General features: G+C 36.0%; 1 protein-coding gene across 2 annotated transcripts in view; it reads right to left on the minus strand.

Annotated features, from left to right (window-relative positions):
* The window catches only part of PHIP (pleckstrin homology domain interacting protein), a 107,522-nt gene that overhangs the window by 52,340 nt on the left and 30,073 nt on the right, over positions 1 to 25,109 (minus strand). For both annotated transcript variants that reach the window (XM_032104872.1, XM_032104870.1), the window contains exons 10-16: positions 21,042 to 21,112; positions 20,139 to 20,239; positions 19,981 to 20,021; positions 18,803 to 18,901; positions 16,670 to 16,823; positions 15,600 to 15,734; positions 523 to 651 (exon numbers count right to left, since the gene is read on the minus strand). In XM_032104872.1, coding sequence (XP_031960763.1) covers positions 523 to 651; positions 15,600 to 15,734; positions 16,670 to 16,823; positions 18,803 to 18,901; positions 19,981 to 20,021; positions 20,139 to 20,239; positions 21,042 to 21,112 — 730 coding nt within the window. The remainder of the gene's footprint in view (positions 1 to 522; positions 652 to 15,599; positions 15,735 to 16,669; positions 16,824 to 18,802; positions 18,902 to 19,980; positions 20,022 to 20,138; positions 20,240 to 21,041; positions 21,113 to 25,109) is intronic.

A 25,109-nucleotide genomic window follows, 5' to 3' on the forward strand; every position in this document is an offset into this window, starting at 1 on the left:
CAGACATAAAATTGCATCATTAAAACATACAGTACATTTTTTTAAATAGTTCTCTCACAGGCTATGCAATATTTAAATACAGACAGCAGGAATTAGTTCTATTACACACCCTTTTCTTTGGGCTTAGTTAGGAACCAGAAAAAATACTTCAAATAAAATGTTTAACTATTATCAGTTCCACTGCAGCTTATTCCCATTATCCATGTGGATCCATTAGTAGATACTTGTAACCTTGTCACTTAGGAGAGTGGACAATGACTGGTTAATTTTGAATTCGTTTTTAAATTATTATTATTATTATTTTGAACTTCCCACATAAACAGTAGCTTAACAGAATGTTTCCATAATTTAAAAAAGGACAGTGAAATAAACCTCACTGTCAACAACAGGCATCCAAAACATCCCACATTATTGGCTCAAAATTGTGTCAAGTCATGCCCTCTTGAAATGAAGCTCTGAAGGAAAGTTTGCACAAATGAAGTCAACACAGACAAACATTCTGATTTTCATCTTGCACCGTACCTTGTCATATTTGCTACTGGAACCAAAGCCAAAAATCAGAAGGTGACCGTGAGAATCAGTACATGCAAAATGCTGTCCATCAGGAGAGCACTTGCAGTCAAAAACTGCACCATGTCCTTGTCCTTCAATCTGAAATATATCAACATACAAAATAATTAACAGAAATTAATAATTTTCAATTATGATTCTCAAAACTGTGGTGCTGACATTGAAATTTATTATAAAATTTGTATGACAGTATACTGCTAGATGGAAGTTACTTTAAAACAAAGCTTACTTTTTTAGCTATTCACTATTCAGTGAATTTTGTAATAATGCTCATGAAAGATTCCAAATTGATAGCAGTAGAAACTGACAGACTTTATCCACAAAGCAGGCACAGTATAGGAAGTGAAAGTAAAAGCTTCCCCTTGAAAGTCCTGCTAATGAGCCTAACCAGAGAGCTGGGCCCAGTTCAGGGCTTAGTCACTACACCCTTTCCATCCTCTGCCTTCTTGCTAAGCTACCCCAGTAGCAGTGGCTGCTGCGGTGTTTCACACCTGCCCCCTAGAAAACGCACTGACATTGACAACCCACATTACACAACTTAGCAACTACCTGTTTCTGTAATTCCTACTCCTAATTTATTGGAGTGGGGAAGGACTAAATTTCTGTAAAAACTCCACCTTTTATAGGAGAACTGCAAAGATTTTAAAAAAGGAATTTTTACCTGATACTCATTTTCTGTTTTCCAGTTCCATTAAGCCAGAACAAATGGGTTTTTGTTTTTCCCTGCAACCTGTCAATCAAGCAGAGGTGACCAATCACCACTCTGAATTTTCATGTCTTCAGCACCTCTTCAGAAAGCCCCTTTCTATTCTCCCCAGCAAAGCACTTTTGCATTTTCTTTAAAGAGACACCAAACAAAATTCTTTCCCTAACTGTGGTAGGCCTATATATTGCCAGAAAAGGGGAAAACAAAACAAACCGAAAAACAATGATATTCAGCCTTCAGACAGTAACACTATGCACTTCTGCAGCACCTTCCAGAGGCCATCAGCATTATTTTTAAAAGTTAACAAATCAAGCCTCAAAAATCCTGTGAGGTAGGTACTGTTCTCACTTACAGGCTGAGACAAAGGCAAGAACTCTAAATCTTTTCCCCACAGTCTTACAACACACCCACACCCCTGCACATCCCCCCAGTGATAGAGGCTGCTACATCTATTGCCAGTGCTTTCAGGTATTTGATAATGGACTTTCTTACTACAAGTAATTTCCCTAAAAGTCAAATGAGTTTCTGCACTAGCAAAAGAGGAACATAAACCAAACCGAGTTTTATGTTCTATTTTGCCCATTATTCCAGAAGAAATGAACAGAAGTATCTTACATAAAGAGATGGAAAATAAAAACAGAACTTCAAGCAAGTGACACTAAATTCACAACAGTCAGGAATGCAGAATTAATTTAGTCTAAGCGAGATCCAACTACCACAGTAAAGTTACAACTTTGTGCTGCTTTTTGCAGATAGAAAGCTCACTGTATTAAAGGGAGACAGTTTGGGAAAGCAGGTGGAAAGCAGACAGAATTTTAGCACAATAATAAGCTTTGCAGAAATACAGTTAAAATTGGAAAAGAAATATTTTATACCTAGAGATTTCTGTTCCCTTACTCTTCCTCCAACAAAGGAAACATCAACGTCAAGCTTCCTAATGTTCAAGTCCTTCACAAATAAAACTTCAGGATTCAGCCTAAGTTTTGAATACTTTTTGTTTTACAAGGGAAACAACTATTTGCTAACCATGGTGAGGGGGGAAAAAAAGACAACTATTAAGGAAAAAAAGACAACTATTAAGATGATGGGGTTTTTAATCCTTTCCATCAAGAAACGGTTTGGATGGACCATTTTCAAGAACCCCCTGGAAATTAGAGTGTTAAGTGGGAAACATTCCCTTCTTATGTAAAGAAAAGAATAGTGTTCTACTATTTGGGGACAAGTACAGTGCAAATAGTTTTAAACCAAACGTGCCCCAAATCTGGTTTTAAAAAGTGCTTTTGGAAAGGGCAACTCTAAGACCTTTCAGTAGAACCCTTCAAGTCTGAAGTACAAATACTTGGAAATAAAGATTCTTATAAGAACAAAAACTATGGCTGAGGATAACCTTCCAAGATATAATCACTATTCTAAATTAAAGAACAAAGTCAACCAGAGTGTGCTATCCAGTAGATTTTTCTTTTTCCAATAAAACTATTTCAGTAATAATAAGTGACACCTTACAATAGAATTTTTTCCATAATAAAGCTAACACAGAGGAGCTGGTCATTTAAAACAGAAACTAAATATTAAGTTGCAAAAAGGGAGGTTGTATCAGTTGTATCACAAATCAGTGAAGCTGTTACTTCAGCAAGCTAGATAAAGAATTTCAGCAAGAAGGAAGCTGCCTTCCCTTCTCTATCCTTTTTAAATCAAAGATGCAAGAACTACATGAGACTGTATCCCAAGAAGACATAAAGTGATTATTCTGTCTGGAACCTTCCCCTGCTGAATATAAGGACATCACTTGTGAAGGGAAGAAACTGCTCACGAGAACAGAAAAAGCACTGGTTATTTAAGAGCTGCCACAGAATCACAGAATTGTTTGCGTTGGAAAAGACCCTTAAGATCACATAGTTCCAACCCCCTGCCATGGGCACAGGTACCTTCTAGACCAGTTTGCTCAGAGCACCATCCAACCTGGCCTTGAACACTTTCAGGGATGGGGAGTCCACAATTCCTCTTGGCAGCGTGTTCCAGTGCTTTAACAAAGGCTGTGTCACAACAAAAGGCTGTGGAGAATGAATGTGTTAAGACATTCGAAGCAAGTAGCAAGGATTCTTCAGCTACAAACAGGGAAGAACCAGTGATGCTATACAAAGAGGACTAAGTGAAGATTATTTTTAGTCTCAGCACCAAGAATTAAGAGTCCAATTTGTCCATATTTTCACTAGCAAGGAAACATGTGGACATTGGTATATCCTGAAGGGAGGAATGCTGATGCAATAAGAGAATGAAAAAGGGAAGACTCTTCCTCTCAGGTTTGAGGAAAGCTTATTTTTTGCCCCAAACTAGGAAGAATAGAGCTGTCTTTCTTCAGAAAAATAACTAATTTTTTAATGCCAAGAAAATATAACTCATTCAACCTAGCTAGATTTCAAAGGCGTAATACAGTATTTAAACTCGATTCAAATGACTGTGATTAGTAGGAGAAATGCAGAGTAGGTAAACTTTATAAGGAAAGGATAACAGTTATTGATTTTGGAAAGACAAACAGAGCTAAAAGGATGTTATCACTAAAGTTTCTCAAGTCAGGCCTTTCTGGTTTTGACTACAGAAAAAATAAGAGCCCTTTGATGAAATGAACATTAGGGAATCATCCACTGAGAATGGATTTGGGACAGCATAAATTATATCAACTGAAGCAATTAAAAGCCAACAGGACAAATGCAACAGAGCATGAACCTAACAAGATTATTAGAAATAACTTACTAACACATTTACTGCCAGAAAAAAATAATGAAACTCAGTCTACATACAATAACACTATACATTTCTACCACATCTTCCAACACAAGTCACCAGCACAGTTAAAAAAAAAAAAAAATCAGTGAACTAAAGCCTCTACTAGCCTGAGGTAGAATCCATCCTTCATGTTAAGTAACTGAAGCAATTAGTTGAAAACACAGTGAAAAAGATCACGGTGTAGTCTTTGCAATGCACCACATATAATGCAGCAACAAAAAGAAAACTGTAATTCTAAACCAGACCATAAGTGCATGCAGAAAAGAAAGTGCATATGTGCTAGACAAATAGACAATGCTAAGAACAAAATCTTCCAAAGCAGTACATGGTTTTTTTGCTTCCCGTGTTCAAGATAAGTAAATTCTAAGAGGAACAGCTACAGAGTCACTCATCATGATAACACAAAACCTGAGAGCGAAGCTTCTTTATATGAACACTAAGGAAAGAGGACTATTTTGCATGATCAGACTAAAAGACCTTTGCAGGAAAGGAACTGCTATACTAAAAGATCTTAAACAGGATGAGAACTTCCCTACCTACATGCACAGGAACAAATGAATATTAGTCACAAGCAACATTTAAACTTGAAAACTGAAATTCAGATTCTAATGATTGCAACAATGGCATGCTAGAACAAATTTCTGAAACTAGCAAAAAAGCAGCACTAATTGTTATTAAAACATACAACCTCATTTATAGCGATGAAACTACATCATAACTGCTCAAGTCAAATCAGTCTCCAAGTATCTGGAAGTTCCTTTGCAGGTTTGTGCTCTCCTTTGCTTTAAGGAACAATCTTCAATCACAGCATGTTTCCATAAGCCAAAAAATATCTACAGACTTTCTGCAAAGTTAAAGCAGGTTGCTACTCATTTGGAGGAATAGAAAGAAGACTTGCTTTTTAAGTCAGTTTTTAAAAATAAAAATTTTAAAAAACAGCAAATCATCTACACTGCTTCCAGAGCAAAAACAAGAGATGAAATGGTAGGAAGAAGACTAGAAGTAATTAAATTCTGAGTAATATATTTACTAAAAATATTTTTATCTTCCTACCAGCCAAGTCAGTTATTCATTCAGGAATGCCTTATATCTCATGAAAGATAAATCTATCAGTTAAAAGGTCTGATAAGTCACCCACCCAGTGGATGCCTTAAGTTATATAAAGGCTATATATATATGAATTATTTACAGCTGTTGTTGTTGTTAAATATTTTTCTTAATATACATCCTGCAAACTCAGTACTGGCTTCTTCTATTTGAACTATTAGAGAATTAAGCTGGTTTTGTTCTCCAGAATCTGTTTCTCAGGATGCGCTCTTATGTGCTAAATTGAGAGGTGGAGCCTCTCGAAAATTTCAAACCATTTCAGTAGGACTATAGACAAACTGATTCAAAATAATGCATCCATAACCTTACTTAGGTCATTCTGTATTTCACATGGCTACAGAACCTGACCTAAAAATACAACCCCACAGAATCCCACTGGAAGTGGAAGACTTTATGAAGGCCACAACATAAGAAATACTGTTTTCACGTCTCTAGTTCCCATTGGAAATTACAGTATGTTGTTCATATAAGCAAGAAATGTGCCTTTCCGACATTAGTCCAAAAAAATCACCTCGTGTGGCAGAAAATCCACACACAGAGCATTCTGCAGAGGTGTTCTAAATGGAACCTGATCTTTCACACTGTTCTTTTGACAGGGACTTCCAATCTTTTGATATGTCATTTAGCCTAAAACTAATCAAGTAGTTGCTAACAAAGACCTAGGTAGGCCTGACAGGTTTACTATTTAAAGGAAAGGAAACAATGTTGTAAGTAATACGATGCTATTATGGCTTTAGTTTGCCAAGTTGCATTGAAAGTAGAAGTAGAATTAGAAAGTAAGAAACCACATCACACAGATCAGTGGAAGATCAGATTTCGGAAGATGGGGCAGGAAAAACATTAAGATACACAGACATAAGTAGCCATAGCATAGGAACTGCCTGTAATGAAGTGTCCACTTAAAGCTAAAAATAAAGGACAGTCAATAACCAGCTCTCTGAAGGAGTAAGAGCACACAGAAAAATCCAATTGCAACTCAGTAGTCTCTGCTTGATTGACAACTTGCAGGAAGAAACCCTTCTGACCTGAATCAGTTAATGCCATAACACTGACAGTAAATTCTAAACAAAACAAGGATTAAACTGCACTAAAACATTTAAACAGTCATTAACAGGGAATGTGTGTGTCCAAATTCACAAAAACTAGACGTCACTGCCATTATGAAATACATTCTTACTACGACCTCCATGGAGGTTTCTAGTATTTCTGACTGATTTATATAAAAACATAAAACGTGTAAAGAGGGCAGAGAGACTGGGCAAGGAGACAACCAACACATCACTGCATCCAGACAGTCTGATTCTTCAATTGTACTACAGATTCCCCATTAACAGGATCAAAATTACACCCTCTACAATTTCCATTGTAGAAATCAGGAAAATTCCTGTAGGTTGCTTCAACTTGACCTTTTTATGGTCAAGTTCTGTACATGATGATTTCTGTCACTGCTTATGCTAATAGCTCCAAATCAATATACAACATATCCAAAGCTCTCAAAAGCTAAGTGTTTCTATTAAAATTTTTCAAAAGATACATTGTTTAAAAGTTGGAGAAAATATATAAGCTTAAAAAAGAATCATGCAATCCAGCTACCATACATCCTAGAAAAGTAATTAAGGATTTGTAAAGAAACGCATGGAACCAGGAATAGCACCAGACAACTTTACATTAGACAATCAGCTACAGACTTGGGGACAAAACATTTGGACATTATCTTCAGCAATCTTATTCTTATTCCTTAATGTCTGTGTTGCCATAACTTTCAAACTCAACGTCATTGTATGAGACGATTTTAGGGTTGAGGTTTTTTTATTTTGGTGTGTTTTGGTTGTTTTTTAATATATAATATATATTTAATATCTAATAAAAAAAATGTATCTGCATTTACCACATGTACTTGTATCTGTCTACGAAAAGGCATATATTAACCATGGTAACTTCACGCAGTGAATGTAAAACAAAATTAGCATGAATGTACTCACTTGCTTCAAAGCTTTCTCACTGGATGCATGGCAATACACATTTTCAGTTTCAAAAACAAGTTTAATGTTTTAAATACAATTATTGCTCTGTTAAATTATGTATCACCCCATTTCCTGATTTTATGCCAGCATTTCTAAGTATAATCTGTTTCACTACTACATCATTTGAAATAAAAGCAGCATTTAGAGAGATACAACTATAATCATCACATAACCAGACGAGCACGACCTTACAAGGTAGGTTAGTATTTGCTTGCTGATTCTACTGCTCCAATTGTTTTCAAAGGCAATCAAATGAAATAAAGGAATTTCAGAGATCACCTTCAAAACAACCTTATCAAATCCACTTTTTGTTTCTTCAGCCCAAGGCTTCTCAATAAAGAAATAACCTGAAAAATAAAACTAAGGACCAATACAAGTCAGAGTTTTTTCTTTACTATAACACAGACATAAGAGCTTGGGTCTTAACTTCAAGATTGGCCAGAAAATCAAGAGATCTAAAAATAAGTTTGTGAGCATTCACAAACAAGTTATATTCTCTTGATCATATGAAAGCATTACATATTTCATTTCATAAGAAGTCAGAACACAGTCAAATGAAAGCTACTACAGTAGAGCTAAAAGTAAATAAGGTTTTAATGAGCAGTCTGGCACCATTCCAAGATTCTTCCAACATACCTTTTCTTCTGCCTAACTTTTGCAGTGGTAACTGTTAGAAATGTAATCATCTTGTAACCCTTTAAGTGAGCAAGCAGATGCTGGAGTCTTATCTCATCAAATACACATACAGAGATCTCCCAGTGAAGTAAAACTTTTGTTCTTCACAAATAGTATTTCAGGAATAACCAGACATAACCACTACAGCTTTTCAAAAACATCTAGCAAAATTTATTTACACAACTGTCTCACTTCATGTACCTGACATTGATGTATAGAGATTAAAAATTTAAATTACAATTAATTGATTTTTAAAGTAACAATATATAATCCTTCATCTAAAAATTAAATAGCGCTGAGAGAGGTATTAAGCACGTTTGTTTGAAAACTACATAAACAAGCTGTGGTAAATTTTTCCCTTTGGGGTATTTTTTCTTGAATTTGTGGTAAAACAATTACATTATAGTCAGTCATGCTAAATACCTGGTCTTTAAGTCTTGCTAAGAAATCCTGACCATCTTTCTCAACCACAGCTCTGTATTTTCATCTTTCTGATAACAAGCACTGAACCACCAAATTTGAGACTACATTAGAGAAGCCAACCCAAGCTACAAGTCAAGCTGGTAAGACAGGATAAGACGTTCAAATTTTACAGTTCTATAGGTGCAAGTAGAAGATGCTTGTATTTTATAATTCTATAGCTAAAAAGTTTGCAGAGTCATTAACAATTTTACCCTGCTGCAAAGCTCTGAGCTTTTTTTTTTTTTTTGGGGGGGGGGGGGGGGGTTGGGTTTTTTGTTGGGTCGGGGTTTTTTTCCTAAGGATTACTAACTTCTGCAGTACTTTCTTAGCTCCAGCCAAGAACATAAGCAAAAAATCAGCCTCCAAGTTTGTTAGCTCTGATAAAGTAGCTTATACCTGCTGCACTGTATGTTCAACAATAGTTTATATTTAAGTTCTTTAGAAGAACTTTAGAGTTGCTATTCCCTATTAATACAGTTGTTAAAAAGAATGACTACATTTAAGTTTTGATGTGGCAACATAATGCCAAGTCATATAACTTTATCTTGTGAAAGGATCCATAACCATTTACGTAAGGTTCCAGTAAGATGTTCTTCCATCCTTTCAGAAATAAAAGTTTCCTCCTCATTTCTCTGTTAGCTGTCATTTTAATTTAGAAGAAAAAAATTCCAAAAAAGAAACATATATTTGTTAATGCAGTTAAATCCAGACTTTATCCTAAAATTTTAAGTAATTTGCTTCTGGGATGACAATTTTAAATGAAGTTGGACAAAATAATGTGCTGCTAAATTTCTATGAAAACTGCAACTGCAAAAACTTGAACTTATTAGAAAACTGTCACTTTTCAATTCATCTGCTTACAACATTGTACCTGTTTTAATGTATGTTTTTTGACATATATGTGAGAAACTATACTCATCACACTAACCAAATTTTTGAATAAGCTATTAAACCTTTTTTTAAAATAAACACAAAAGTGTGTAAATCTTTACTTTGTTTAAAAAGTGTTCATATTTAAGGTCTAGGTTTCATAATCTCTTGAAATTTAATAAACATATTGTAAAGAACACATGTAAATCAAGAAGTCACAAGCTTTCTAGTTCTGGATACAATGTCTATTTACATAAAATTTAACTAATGCATTTTAAACGAAAGTGTGGGACTATTCATCATGAGCTTCCAACAGAAGACTGCCTAGAAACAAAGAAAACAGCTAGAGTTCTGATACAGAGGTTTAGAGGAAAATATTCCCCAGTTTAAAAAAAAAATTTAAAAAACACTAAGTTTATTTTAAGGACCTGTAAGAAGCCTTATCCTATCTTACACCAACTACAGCTATCAAAGACATTGTTGTCCTTTTAGGACTCAGTGAAAGAGCATATCTTAGCTCTTTCTCAGCTCCAGCATCACAGTTTTTTAAAAACAGCCAAGAAATGGAACTGTGGCCTATATCTTCTCCAGTAGCAATGCAACAGGCAAGTCAGCCTGCCCCTCAGGCTTTGCAATTTTAAAGGTTTGTTTTATTTCTTTTTTCTGACCATTTCCATAACAGTGGGACAGAGGGCATAAGAATGACAAACACCAATTCAAGCACTAAGAGTTACACTGCTATTTTTGAACTACCAATACGGTTTCCAGGGCAAGCAGCATTTACTAAGTGGAGAGGAAGCATTTACACAGAGGAGAACAGTAGTGTTTCTGGGGGAGATTAAAGCTTTCTTTCACACATATAACTTGCCATTTCAAAGGGAGATGAAGGTGGGAAAGGGGAGGAGTGGGCTCAGTTAGAATTTTTTCTTTTTCTTCCTCTTCCTCCAAAAGAATCAGAAGGTTGCTTCAAATGACTAGTTTAGAGTTCAAATTCTAATGCATTTTTGAAACACACCCTTGGTATTTCTATATGCTCTCATGAAACATGCTTTAGCATTTAGAAAAAGACTTATCACATAATTCTCAACAGTTAGAGATATATACACTGTGATCTATAAGTGTCGAAGGCTGAGGTGGCTTAGCCTTCCAGCAAGTCAGGTAGTCACAAAGGTAGGAGGATTTTGAAATACTCAGATCTGTGAATTTAACACCAAATTGTAAAAATACTCTTTTTGTATCCATTTTTCAAAGCATTCTTCACAATACGATGAAAGAACTAAGGCTGTCTTAGCCCTGAGTTCCAAGGGAGTTCCAGAACTACTACCCAGAACGTGTTACGGACACCCTAACACACAACAGTGCTCAGAAAGACCCTCTTAGTGCTAAGGTGATGTCACAAGAATCAGACCAAATAACCACTTCACAACTGGGAACACATTAAGATTACAAATAAGCAAAAGGCTGACCTTGACAGGTTGTCAGGCACACAGGAGACACCCAAGGCACACATATTATAAGAAGGCTGACTGCTGGCTACAGCTGAGCCTGACTTCTCAAAGAAGTGACTCATATCAAGAGTCAATCAAGTAAGACAGAAGAACAACATCTAGTCATGAAAGGTTTTTTGTTGTTGGTTTTCTTTGGGTATTTTTTTTAAGCTGTCCAGGAGAATTTTTTTTTTTCTTTAAAGGCTTCAATATTCCTACTTGATTCATTTCTACATTACACGAAGATTACACAAAGATAAGGCTAGTCTTTATCAACTAAAACACAGGCTTTCTGTTTGAGTAATTGCAATGCCTACGTACAGAATCTGCCTAGTCAGGTATCAGATTCAGGCAAAGCAATGACATTCAAAGATAGAGTAAGAATTCCAATATTCCACAGCAACAAAAATTGTAAAAATGCCTGCTCTTCCCTAATCTTTCATTCTTGCTACTGTAATACAGTCTTCATACTTTCAAAAACATACTTTAAAGTAACAGAAGTCACCATATGTTCCTGAAACTGCCCACAAAGCCATGCTATAAAGGAAATTAAAAAAAAAAAAAAAAAAAAAACAAACAACAACAAAAAAAATACACAACACCCACCGAAAACCCCTCAAGCAAACAAAAAAAACCAAAGAGAAATAACTGAACTACAGGCCTGTATATACCCTAAAATCTTTTAGGAAACTTCTTTTAATATTCTTTTACAGGGCAGCCCACTCACAGGACAAGAACTATCAACTTTACCACAGGTGAAACCTATAGTCCAAAAAATAACAATCATGGGCAGCACTGTAACACCACACCACAATCTACGTAGGGTCAGACTCGAGGAACACCAATACTTTAATGTCTAAATTACAACACCAACAAAAACCCAATCACCAAACCAAACAAAAACCCATGCATCCACCTAACATTACTAGACATCTCCATTTAGATCTGAAATATTAAGTCCTCATAGTTTTCCTTTTTTGCCTTCATATGTTCTCAGCATTGAGAAACTTCTGCCTAAAGCCTAAGGGCTAAGCTGCAGCACATACTATGCAAGTGCCAACCCTGGCATTCCTAACAAACCAACAGTGTCAGATCTATTAGGAAGTAACTTAGTGGGAACACCTCAAAACACGCTGTGACAAGAACTGAGAGGTGTACACCTTTTATTTATGACCTGACAGAACACCAATCCTGCAAATACAAAAGCTTGCCTGAAGGCAAAGAATTTCTACCACTTTCTAATTTACCTAGAACATGATTTGTATACCCAAGCAAACTAGCCCATGCCTAGCACACAGGCTACAGATCCACATCTCTCCATAGTGACACAACCTGGGAAAATTGGGAAGAAGTCCTGTCTAGGGCATTTATAGCCAAGATGCTCTCCTGAGTTAGTGGCAGACATTGAATTGAGCACTTTACTACTAAGGATAGAACAGAATCTAGGTCTTCCATTTCCCAGCTCTAACAGCTAAAGTAATCCCAAAAAATGAGTGCCACCTGCACCTGTAGACTCCTTTACGAAAGCAAGGTCTTCCCTTGGTTGTTGGAAAGGTGTCTTACCACACAAGGGATCCAGATGCCTCATTGCAGCTTTGAGTAAGGAACTGCATTTCAAACACATCTTTATGTACATTATCATGCAGTTGCTTTCACCAGACAGCCCACTATTCAATGTATTTTTTCCCCTGGATCATCCACTAAGACACCTACATCTCATGCACTCTTCAGCAAAATGAACTACAATTTAAACATTTACAAGAGTCTGTGTTGTTCTTCTGTAGCAACAACACTATTTTTGTTAAATACATAAACTCTGAAACAGTTGGCTAAAGGAATCATTTAAGATTTATACCCTGTTTCTTCAGAATGCTTCTTTGTACCTGGGAAATACAACAGATGAAACTGCCCTAATACTACACCAAGAACACATTCTTCATTAGCAGCTGTATTAAGTCATGACTGGTGTGAATATGACATAGGCCAAAAACCAAATACCTGTATTTGCACATGCAATTTAAAAGCATCTCAGGACTTACTTGCTGCATCTCAAAATTGTCTAAAACATTTTAACCATCTCACATTCTTCTTATTTCTATGGCAAATTTCACTCTCTGGCATAGCGAATACACTCCCTGAGTGTAGGTGACTCAAGTCACTGAATTAAACCAGTTCTGAATGTCCATGGACTCCAACACCAAGTTATGCAATACTTACACAACTAGACCAAATGAAATGAAGACTACAGGTGAAAACATGAAATATATAAAGCATATATACTTACTGAGAGCATGACAGTCATTTATGGGACTGAGATTACTATTAATGATAAAGACCAAAATCTGGCAAACAGATCAAAGATGCTTCAAACAGACCAAAGATGCTTCAAATTAACCATAATTGTGACAATTGATTTAACAGCAGATCTTCAGTTTAAAAACCTGGGAAAGAATATTCTGCAGGACCACCAGAGTCACCTAGTGGGACCAAATTGCAACGACCAAGAAACAAATAAATAGAGGAATCAAAGTTTAAGTTAAATACAAAACAAAAAGTATATTTGGTTACTATGATTTGCCTTGCAATTTCATATTCACTGACTGTATAAAAGAATTAAGTTTCAAACTGATTGACACTGCTTGCATCCCTTGATTTTTTTAATTTTTTCTTTTAACATTGACAATGAAGGCATTTGGGGCAGGGTGGAAAGCAATTTAAAAATATCCAGCTCTACTTTAGGGATTTGTCACAAGGCTTTAGACGTACAAAGCAATCCATCTAGGATAGAAATACCTTACTGGACTAATATCAAGCCAACAGTCACCTATGATTTTGGTAATGCAATCAACTCCCCCAAGGTCTGCAACATTTTTTAGGGAACTCTTGTTATGACAAAGCCACCAAGTGCTAGTTCTGGTACCACAGACCAGGAAATGATAATGAGAGATTCTTGAACTGTAAAGCAGACATCTTATGTCAATTCAACTCTTAGGTTTCGTTGCTCCAGATGATGTTGCCTGTCTGATCCAAAAGAACCCAATCTGTAAAAATTCCCTGAACAGAAATACAAATACTTTTTTTAAGAAGCATAAGATGACATATTGAACAAGTGAGTGAAGGTAACGGCACTTGTCAAAATAATTTAATAGTGGTTAATCTATTGATGTTCCCAGCTGATTTGCCATTTAGGAAATGGAGAAGACTGGCAGCTCTGTATGAATTCATGCCCTCTCGTAGTAAACCAGGACACTTAACCTTTGCAGCTCTGCAGAGGTGACTGCACAATGTCCTCTGCCTGCCACCCAACACCTAAGAAAACCTCTAATTTCCACCCTTGTCTTTTGAAGCATCAAACACAGAAGACTGGCTGGTGAAATATTCAGTCCATAGGGAGATGCCTCTCGTGCATACCTGGCTCATACAATGCAATTCCTTGGTTTGAGACAAACTGATTGCCAGATGTACAATTCCCCTCACCTCACACAGCAGGCAGACTTCCTCATATTAGTTTCAAGCATAAGGCACAAATTACTAGCTGCTGAGATCTTCTGATTGTCTACAAATTTCTCTCACTCCAAAGATCTTAAAATGTATGTGACTACTATCCTTTTTACGTGTTTATGTTGCACTGCACTCTTGAAATATTTCAGTCTTTCAGTCTTTTGGGGGCTGCCTAACATCACAGGGACCTGTAATTTAGGTTCTGATAGCTCTTAAATGGACTTCGCTTAAAAAGAGCAGATGAGCTCACACTATTCTGACCTAAACTCCATGAGAACCATCATACATCTACTGTAAGCAGAACTGGAAATGCAAGCTAATCATGCAATGAGAACATATACCTCAACTGGCAACAGTGAATAATAGCACCAAGTGATGAAGATGCGTGCTCATAGCTCCAATATTATTGTCTTGATCCTTCATAACCTCAGTTACAGAAATCACTGCAGAGAGAAAGCTACTCAACCTACATCAGTGCTGAAGGAACCTAGGTTGCACTCTCTCTGATTAAGCTTAGCTGAATTTTCTCAGAGACTTTATGAACCTACTGTACTGCACATCTCAAAATCTTTCTTTAGGTTCAGTGACCTTCCTGGCTTGAGTTCATTTCTAAATGTCCCTTATCATTTTGTTAATATATCTATGGTAGGTCTCTTCTTCAGATGATCTTCTTTATGCTGGTCTCCAAGACTGCCACTACAGCTGAAGCCTGTTTGCCTACTCTCAGCATTCCAAATGATAGTGGATATTCTACAAAGGCTTTTTTAATTTTCTCCATGAGACAAAGTCTGAATTGCACAATACATCATTACCTTTTTGAGGAAAAAGGTATGTACAAAGACCCACTTAATAGCAAGAAACAGATGAAAATATCATCTTGCAGGAGAATCAGTTTAGTGCAGAACAGACCAAATTTGAAACCTGCATGTGGAGGACCTCTACACAGAAAGGCTGACAGTATTCTGTCCAATGGGCTAAGGCAGCATACAATGTTGTATGAGATCAGGAGACTCCTGAAGAGCTTTAGCCAGATTAAGAATTAGTAATGCAAAAAACAAACCAAGTTCCACCTTAACTCCCCAGGCAGGAAACAGAGCAATAAAAGAGGGTCTTTGTCACCCTGTCTCTCACACATGATCTCTGACAATGTAACTAACACTCCAATTTTGTGTAGATCAAGCATATAGAAAGAAAGCTCTATGAAATACGGCCAAAGAAACAATTTGTAACATTTTACTCAAAGATTCACTCTTTGCCCCACTGAACTGAAAACGAGTTTCTCTTGACTTCACCAGATGCAGGATCTTGCTCTATACATAAATCATACTTCAAGATGGCCTACATAAGAATGTACTAAAAGCAAAAAGTTTAGAATGGTTGCTCTGGCACATCTGTATAAAGCACAGTAATTACCATGTTGAAGTAAGACCGGATTTTGACCCCTCTTGCCAAATCCCAAACTATGACATTTCCATCATGTCCAGCAGAGAAGAGAACTCTTGGATCAAACGGATGAGGTTCAAGCACAAACACTTCATCTTCATGTCCCTGAAAATAAAGACACAGCAGAATGAAAAAGAGTATTGTCTCAAATACTTACCCAAGGATTCAACATGGTAACACTAGCAGCTGCCACTTTAACCCATGAAAATGCCCAGCAAAAACTACTTTGAGCACACTCTTTTGGTAGCAGTGCATTACACTCCTTCCTTTCCAGCTGCAATTTTACCTTCCTGAGTAGTATGTCAAGTATGTCACCTTCACAAGTATGTCCCAATATTTTCACCAGGATTTTAAAGATTAGTGTCCACAACATTTGGTACTTGGGGGTCTTAATATTTGACAGATTTCCATTTTTTTCAGCAGAGTACCAGTTAGACATTTAATTTAAACCCAAAAAGAATGAAATATATAACTTAAAGTTAGAGAACAACATCTTCAAAATTAATGCTATATTTTAAAGCTGTGCATTAAGTATTTCCATCTCTATATCAAGTTACCTAGAGTAACCCATTTTCTCAGTTACCAAAGAAGTGTCAGACATTAGTAAACCTGTTGATTTATTTTAGTTAGAATACTAACTTTGTACTCATGGAATGATTAGGTTGCAGAAGTGTCTCTGTTTAAACAGGACAAATTTATCCATTAACAGTATTTCAAAACACCACATTACATAAAGATTAAAAACCCAACTGTTTCCTTCTCTCCTTCAAGATAGAATTTCAGTTAAAAAAAAAACCAAAAAAAAACCCAACCAAAATGTCCAAATTTAGTTTCAGACATCTTGAACAGCAATGGTTATTTGCAACTTTAAGGTTTTATTTTCTAATAAGCAGCTGATAGACATCTCTATTACGTTTCAGTTATCTAGAAACATTTGTCAAGGTAGTTTTCAGACAGGAAAAAACATATAAGGAAGAATGGTTATAATGTATAAATAAATTTTGCATTCAAGATTGATAAATCAAGATGGTACACCTTACCATGAGAATGTGAATGAGCTGGCCAGTGAAAGAATTCCAAACTTTCAGAGTCATGTTATTAACTGCAGTTATAACAGAGTTGTCATGGCGGTCCCATGCCACCATGGTCACTTTCAGCTTTGTGATTTTATCTTCAACTCCTTGCAAACTTTGTCTAAAACAATAGAGTAAAAAATTTCAGTGTAATCCTACTTTGCTAAAATAGTTTAACACTACTAACAAGTGAAAACGCTTCTGTATTTTGCTGTATTTGTAAGAATATTTCTTCAAGAAACCAGACAAATTAAAGATGTTTTCTATAATGTAGCACATTCAATCACAAAGAATTGTAGGTACTTAAACAATGACTATAGGATCTTCCAGAAAATGCTCTCTGATACATGACCTAACTAATTTAAATTTGATAGCTACAGTATTTGTCGTGACATCTAAAGAATAAAAATCAAAATTAGTCAACCAAGGAATGGTAAATTGTCCTGAAGAATATTTGCAATAAGTATTTCTCAATATGGAGAGATGTATTCTATACCTTTAAATGATCTGAATTCTCGGACAATATTTAGTACTACACCAGTACCCTGGCATCACTTTACTAATCATAATATGGCACTTAATCTTGCATGAAACCCAAACAACAGTAATCTATAATAAATCAATCAGAATACCCAAAAATTACATTTTTAGCAGCATGATTTAAAGACTAATCACCCTTGAATTCTCTAGCACATTTATTTCTAGGAAAACATCAGCCAAACTCAACAATAGCATGTCACCACTAAGTAGGCAGACAAAATACAGAATCTTCCATATAGTAAGCACAACAACACATTGCATAATAGTATCAACCCAATAACAGAAAATGTAGTTATAGCCAAATTCCCTTCTAGATTCAATGCAGAACCCAGGAGGCTTTATAAGCTGAATTAATTCTTTCCTTTCAGTGCAGCAATTTCATTTTCTTTGATAAAACCATTCTTGCGCAGAAAAGATCAAATTTAAAACTGCACTTATTCCTCTAGTCACAAGGATAAATCAGAATTCTGCTATAGGTGCTTTACTAAAATGAGCAAGTTCCGTTTCTCAGATAAGTTCAGCATTTATGGCCACAATGAAGAAGAATCCATTCCTCTTTTGCACAGAATCAGTTAAAATGGAGAATCTGTACTGAGAGTAACTCAGTCTGCTATCAAAGTACCAGCATTTTGTACACTCTTGTCCAACAGTTTGATACCTACGTTTTGTTGCATCTGCTCATAATTGACAGGATACTGTCTGATCTAAACATCTAACTAAATTACACTTTATTTAGCCTTCTCTTCCATCACTCTCTTCATCTTTCAGGTATCTTTCCACAGATGACTCCTGAAACCGTTATAGTTTTTTTTTCTACTAAATATCCTTCAAAACATTCCATATTAACAGTAAGGGGGAAAAGGTTTATCCCTTAAACCTGTTACAAATCTTTTTAATTTATGTCAACTGGAAAACATCTTCATGCCAAAATAAAAAGGTGCAAGCATCAATTCCTACTAACTCAGTCTCCATCTTCAAGCATCTTTTGTTGCTTGTTCTAGTGTACAGAAGTTTCCCATACCTACAAACTCTTCTAAACTCTCAGATTGTTTTAACAAATTACAGAGCCAGCAATTTCTTTGCTCTGGCATGTTGTATGAAAAGGACACAATACTTCTTTTCTGGGCATGCAGGTTCCATAAAATCTGTAAATATTACTGAAATGCAATCAGTCTCAAGAAAAGATGTGACCTGGTTTTCTTGCTCCAGAAATAAATGTCTACGTAAAAAGCCATATAAATTTGACCTTCAAAGGGTTTTGGTTATCTTTTATTCTTTTAATCTAATCAAAATACTAGTGGCACTATTATCAGGACAAGCTAATTTCCACAGCTGAATATGTAGTCAAATGTTTATTTTCATTGAATTTCAAGAGCTAGATAAACATACTGTGCATTTAAGCAATAATAATTAATAAAATTTTTATTAATAATAATAATAAATTAATAACAATTTTTCTTTTCTCTCACTGTCTTTTTAAAAATTTTTTTAGTAAGTCAGAAAATTATAGCAAAGGTCCTCAAGAATCTATGTGATAGCAGAACATTTTACATCACTTACCCTGCTGGGCGAGTAGCCATATCTAACAAAATGCTTTTCCATTCCCTTCGCTTAAATTGCCAGATTCGTGCTGTTCCATCACGGCTTCCACTCACAAATCTAATAAAAGCAGGAAAGAGTTACTCAGAGATCAAAGGCAGATCTGTACAGAAAAGACACCTGAAAATTAAAGTCCCAGAATTTAGAATTCAAAAATGGAAGCTATGAGTAAGAAGTCCAAACAGTGTCAGAATCCGGTACAAGTGGTTTGAGGTTAAAAACGCTTCCCATACCAACAAAAAAACTGAAGGCCTCCAAAAAGTCAATCCTGAGCCCGTTCCAAACTAACAGTTTCATGACCTTTGGTGCACCTTGCTGAGTTATGACACTGCACTGGCACAGGGACACCATAACCCAACGAACATTCCAAGGAGCTGACCCTATCACACACACAGAGGTCAAGAGGAGAGCCCTGCCAGCAGAAGTACAGACATGATTTAAAATAAAACCTATTCCCAATAAGTTAGCATTGTATACTGAGTAAGTACTATGATACTTATATGAAGAAGTGTTTCCCAGCTTGAGTTTCTCTCCCACTCTTTTCTTTCCCCTTTTAGAGGTTCAGGGGTAGGAGGAGGAGAAAGAGGTGGGTGAAGCTTGGTTTACAACTATTTGTATCATGATAAAAGTGTACATTAGAACATCAAATAAGTGAAAGTGTCATACTTCGTAATAAACCAAACTGTTTTCTTTAGCATCCTTCATATCCAACATCCAGAACTTTAGGTGAAACATTAAAAAAAGCCTTAGGCTAGCTAAACAAAACATTGTTAGATCTAGTTTGATATTTTTTCTGTATCCAGCAGTCATTTAAGTGAAAAAAGGTTTACACGTTAAAATATATCTAAAAGTACACGTATTTGATATGTGAATATATATACACACACACACACTTCTTAGGAAGAAGTTTCAAGTATTTTCATAATTTTAGCAAATTCAAAATACTTCAAGCATTACAATGAAAACAACTGTGAAACTAAGGAGTACTATGAAAAAGAAACAGTGAGACTCCAATAGTTATAGATGATTTTACTGGATGAAACTCAAAACAAAGCTCTTTGTTTTAATAACTACCTCTGGAAACTAGTATTTACAAATGTCTACAAGGTCAAAAAGCTAGCTCTGAATAGTGTGCTTACCTGCTACTACTATTAGAAAACTGAATGCTGTCAACTTTGTCCTATATAAAAAAAGAGCAGAAAAAGAAAAAAGAAATCAAATTTCTCCAAATTATCCCCGTTTATCCAAATTATTACTTTAATCAAGTACATATGTAATTTTAAAAAAATGTATTTACAGTATGAAACTCCAACTCTGATATCTTCTCTGGCTGACCTGATCCAAAGAAATAAACCCTAATGATGTGATCTGTACTCCCAGTGGCCAAAAACATTCCACCTGAGAAAAACAAACAGATAAGACTTTAAAAAAAGGGCAATCTACTGTTATTACAGTATTTTCAAAGGGACATAATATCAAATATTTAAATTTATTCTCTGAAATTTATAGCTGCATCTCATTTCAACTATGCCTGAAACTGACCTTTAAGTCAAAACAAGATTTAGAAACTCCAAAGTTTAACTAGAGTTGAATTATCTCACATTTGCTGTCAGTAAATATGCATCAGCAGACATATCCGAAAGATTAGTTAACTAGAGTAATTTGCTTGCATCTAAGCCCTTAGAAGCCTCCCTCTTAATAAAAATCAAATGGAACTGGAACTCTAGTACATTTTGATATTTCATCCAATTATTTATGTAGCATTCTTCAGTTGCCAGCTCTAGAACCAATGAAACCCAGACCATGAGAGAACTCTGTAATCAGCACCTTCTTGTACAAATCCCCATATACTACGCCTCAGATAAAGCCAACTCTCCTAATTATTCTGAGAAAAAGGTATATACCTATCCCATTCTGAAAAGACTTGCAGTCATAAGAGACTTACTTACGACATTTCATGTTTAACTGTATTTGTAATTTCTAATTTTAACTGTATTGCTAATTTCTGTAGCAGCAAGTATTAATGCATAAATTCTGAATTTATATTTTAAATATTTGGGATTTTTTACAGCCACTAACTCAAATCCACCTTATTAAAAAGAAATATGCTACAGTAGCTGTAGTGTACTTTATTTTACTCATCAAATAACTTCTTATACTGTTTCAAGGAGAGAAAGAAAAAAAAAAAAAAGGCTTTTACCAGCACTAAAAGAAGAACAGATCATTTGGACTCCAGGCCGAGGACGTTCTGTAAACTTCGTTGGCCTTGGACTACAAACAAAAGAAAACCAGTTAAATAATTTCCTAATAGAGTTTCAAAAAACAAGTCAGTATCTTAGAAAAAGAACAGAAGGATAAAATTAAATATGAAGGAACAGATGGCTGCCCATTTATAAACAATTTTGTGTGACTATGCTTCACGATCTGATCTTTAGGAAACCAAGACATCCAGATGGACTAAGTAACCCATGCATCAAGGAGACTTGTAACCCAACTTAAATCCCATTCCCTTCTATCCTATGATATTGCTATACAAAACACTCTCCTGAAGTTATCAGGAAAGCAGAACAGAGCCAGCTGCCCATGATGTTGTTTTAAACCGCTAGGTGTTCTGGCTTTCTCCTGTGGCATATGCTTGCTTTTACAAGAGAGAAACAGAGACAGGTGCTCTTTATAGACAAGGATATCAAAGAAGTTTAAATAAATTTGGAGTTTTCCACAGTATTAGAATATAAGATTTTCTTCAAATGACATCATATGTTCCCTGTGGGCTAGTTTCAAATAGTACCCAAAATGTCAGGACAGTGGTTAGAAGTTTGTAAGGGATTTTACTTTATGGCCCTCACTTTTCTCTAGACATTTCAGAATGTGATACGGAAGCAAAACTAAAGCTTCAGTGGATCTGGCATTTTAAGGGTGTGTAAAACCAAAACAAATCAGATCAAGTTCTTCAATCATTATTTCAATTCTGTTCATGGATTACAGCAACCTCAAACCAGTAGGTGGTCTTGCATAGTATGCCATCTGCAATCTTCCCTCAAAGAATTAACTTATGAGAGAACAGCAGCACTACACCCACGAGTGTCATCACTAAAGATTTGCTCTAACATAAAAGAATGCATATTCAGAACTTATCCAAAATGTTCTCTTTTAAAAGCAAAATGGCCTGTATAATTCATTTCACCTGAAGGTAGATGCATAAGAGATCTTTCTCCACTAATCAGTTACTGCTATCTCAAAGAAAGTAATAAGCATTAAACCTTGGCGATGTTTATGCATGAAACAAAGTAATAAACATCAGCAATATCAGTTAAGAAATCTTTCTCCAAATTATCCATTCGGTATAGGCTGTTTCTGTGACCTTTCCTGCAGGAGTTTTAAGGTAACTCCATGCAGATTTGTGACAAGGAAACTTCGCAAGATACACTAAACAGGACAAAGATCTTTTCTACAAAACAGTTGAAATCCTCCTTAACTGAGATACTAACAAGAACTATCAGACAATTCAATACCCAGTTTACATAATTTGGAACAAATGTAAATAGATAAATAAGCTGTTGTTTTCTTCCACTCTTGTTTGTGAACTCTGCCTTTGGAGTTAGGACAGCTGCAAAATAGAGCAAGTATGCACTTACATTCTAGTTTAGATAACCAATTTAAATTCTCAAACTTACGTCTCTCTAATGTGTGCTATTTAAGGCATCAGGAGACAAGGGATTATGGCACTCTTCTACAATAAAACAGATTGCAAAATGAGTTGGGCCATCAGTATTTTTGTGAAGCGTGGAAAGGGGACAAAAGCTGGTTCCATCCAGGACAATGTTTCACTTTACATATATTTTCAATGCATTTATTAAGTGTTTTATTAGTTTATTAATCTAAGTTCTGCAGACTAGCTTAACTCTGGTCATGTAGTAGTTAAAGCAAGACTTCTTCACAGAAAACAGATGCCTTGATATAACCTCTCTAACTTAAGATAATAAAAAAGGTTCAGAATATCTGAGTTCTGATATATGAACAGTCCCTTTAACATCGAGGGCCTTCTGCATAAGAAAGGAAATGAGAAGCATCACATCACACTGATGATAATTGAGAAATCAGTGTCTTGTCCAAAACAGGAATGTCAAAATCAGCATGTGTTTTTCCTGAGGTTTTTTTCCTCTTTCTAAAATTATGGGAGAATAAATAGATAAGAAGAAAAGCAGTACACCAAGCTCCTCTATCCAAATCTGTGAGACGGTTCTGCTGCCTTGTTCATATGGTCTACCAGTAACAGGCTAACACTGGAAACTTGTGATGCAAACAGGTGGCAGAAGAAAAAAAATTCAGTGTCTTCCTCAGAAAAGATATATAGGCAAATATTTTGCAGTGCAACTAATTTAACTGTGATGCACTGACCAGTTGTAATAATTCTCCATTTAACTTGACTGAAGCACACAATTCTTCAATTTCTGATGACCCGAAGCAGATTTTCTCTCTCCTCCCTACTGTAAACTGATGCAGGATCCAACTCCTGTGTTTACTACCACCACCCAGAATAGTGAAAGAAGACTAAATCCAGGGTAAGACTCGATTGCCTAAATTTTCAATTGTTTTCCCATCTAGTTTGGGCTACATTCTGTGAATTCCTTGCCTGCAGCACCAACATACCGCCTGGTCATAAACCTCTTCAAGGAAAGGAGACAGGAGCCCCTGTAACACTAAAGAACATGCATCCACACTAGTCACAGAACCATGTGAACAAGGTTGCTCACTTTCCTTTGAATAATATCAGCACTTTGCGGTCAGCTGTGCCAATGTCTCTTTCATCCTATGATACAAAATCTATTGTAATGTGTCCTTTTGCAGTTCATCAAAACAGAGCTGTCACCAACATCGCTGGACTGGGCCATATGTCTGACCCAAACAGAACATGCCTCAATTAACAAGGTTATAAAAAAATGGGAGACCAACATAGGAAGCCCTTAATTTCAGACATACTATTAATTAAATAATATTAACTGCAGCAGAGTTGTTGGCAAAGCTGAGTTATAAGAAATTTTGCAATCTGAGAATGAAACAAAATAAACATTTGCAGAGATAAGAAAAAAAAAACAGAAAATACAACTCAGTGTATTTAAGAACAAAACCGGTTTTTTTAATTTGAGACCCCACTGAACACAATACCAACTCTGCCTTTTTCATGAAAGATTTCAGCAAAGTACTAATGGCACTGCCAACCATCTTGAAATGACAATCAACCACATGATCATCGTTAGGCTGCCCACTGCCAGGTGATTCGAGTAGTGTTGAGTACAAAAAGCAGGGATGGGATATATAGATTTTCTCTTTTAAGTAGCTAAAATTTCAAGACTTCACCACCCATCCCCATTTGAAGCATTGCATAATTTAGTAACACACTTTCATCACTGATAGCAATTGCATTCTTGCAGAGCAGGTTGCAGTCAAGCTCAGGAGGAACATGAAATCAAGTTCTGACTTAAGCATGTTATAGCATCCTTCACCTGAACTACTCAGAACTCTTGGTTATGCTTGAAAGCTCCAATTTCTCCTTCCTGGGGTGGGAGTTGTACTAGAATCAAGATACAGGGCAGCAAGCTCAGAGGCTGAATAACCATGGTAAGAGATCTTATTTTCCCTGCCAGCTTTCCTCCTCTTTAGAGATATTGAACAGAAACAAGCCTGTATTTTTTACTACAGGAATAAAAGGAAGGATAAACTTCCCACCTCACCAGCGATACTCTCTTCCAGATAGCCTACACAACATACCTTTTTAAAATAACCTCAAAAAACGGCATTATGACAAAAAATTAACAGGCATCATTCTTTCCTTTGATGCTCTTATATTGCTAGTACTTGTTTTCCCCCAGCACACAACTGAATGGATGTGGAGGGAACCTGCCACACTTCCACAGCTCCAGAAGGAGAACCAGATTCAAGTGTGTAAGAAGTGCAACCACCTCACTGAAAACTGTTATGACAATATACACCCATTGCTGAGATGCACGGGCCATGTAATGCAGCCTTCTTGTGGAAAATTACACTGGAATGCAAGTTTTCCAGCATAATTTTTTTTGGTTTACCAGAATAATTGTGATAAGCACAGTTAGAAAAGTTTACACCTTAGCACATTACATAAAACTTCCACTAACAAGTTCCCTGAACTAGTACACTGTTCAACTCAGGAAATTAAGACTTGTCTGAGTGTCCATCTGTTTCAATATCACAAGTGGCAAAAAGTTATGTTCCAGTCTCAAAAGACATGCCT

The sequence above is a fragment of the Corvus moneduloides genome, chromosome 3, assembly GCF_009650955.1.
Source record: "Corvus moneduloides isolate bCorMon1 chromosome 3, bCorMon1.pri, whole genome shotgun sequence".
NCBI lineage: Eukaryota > Metazoa > Chordata > Aves > Passeriformes > Corvidae > Corvus > Corvus moneduloides.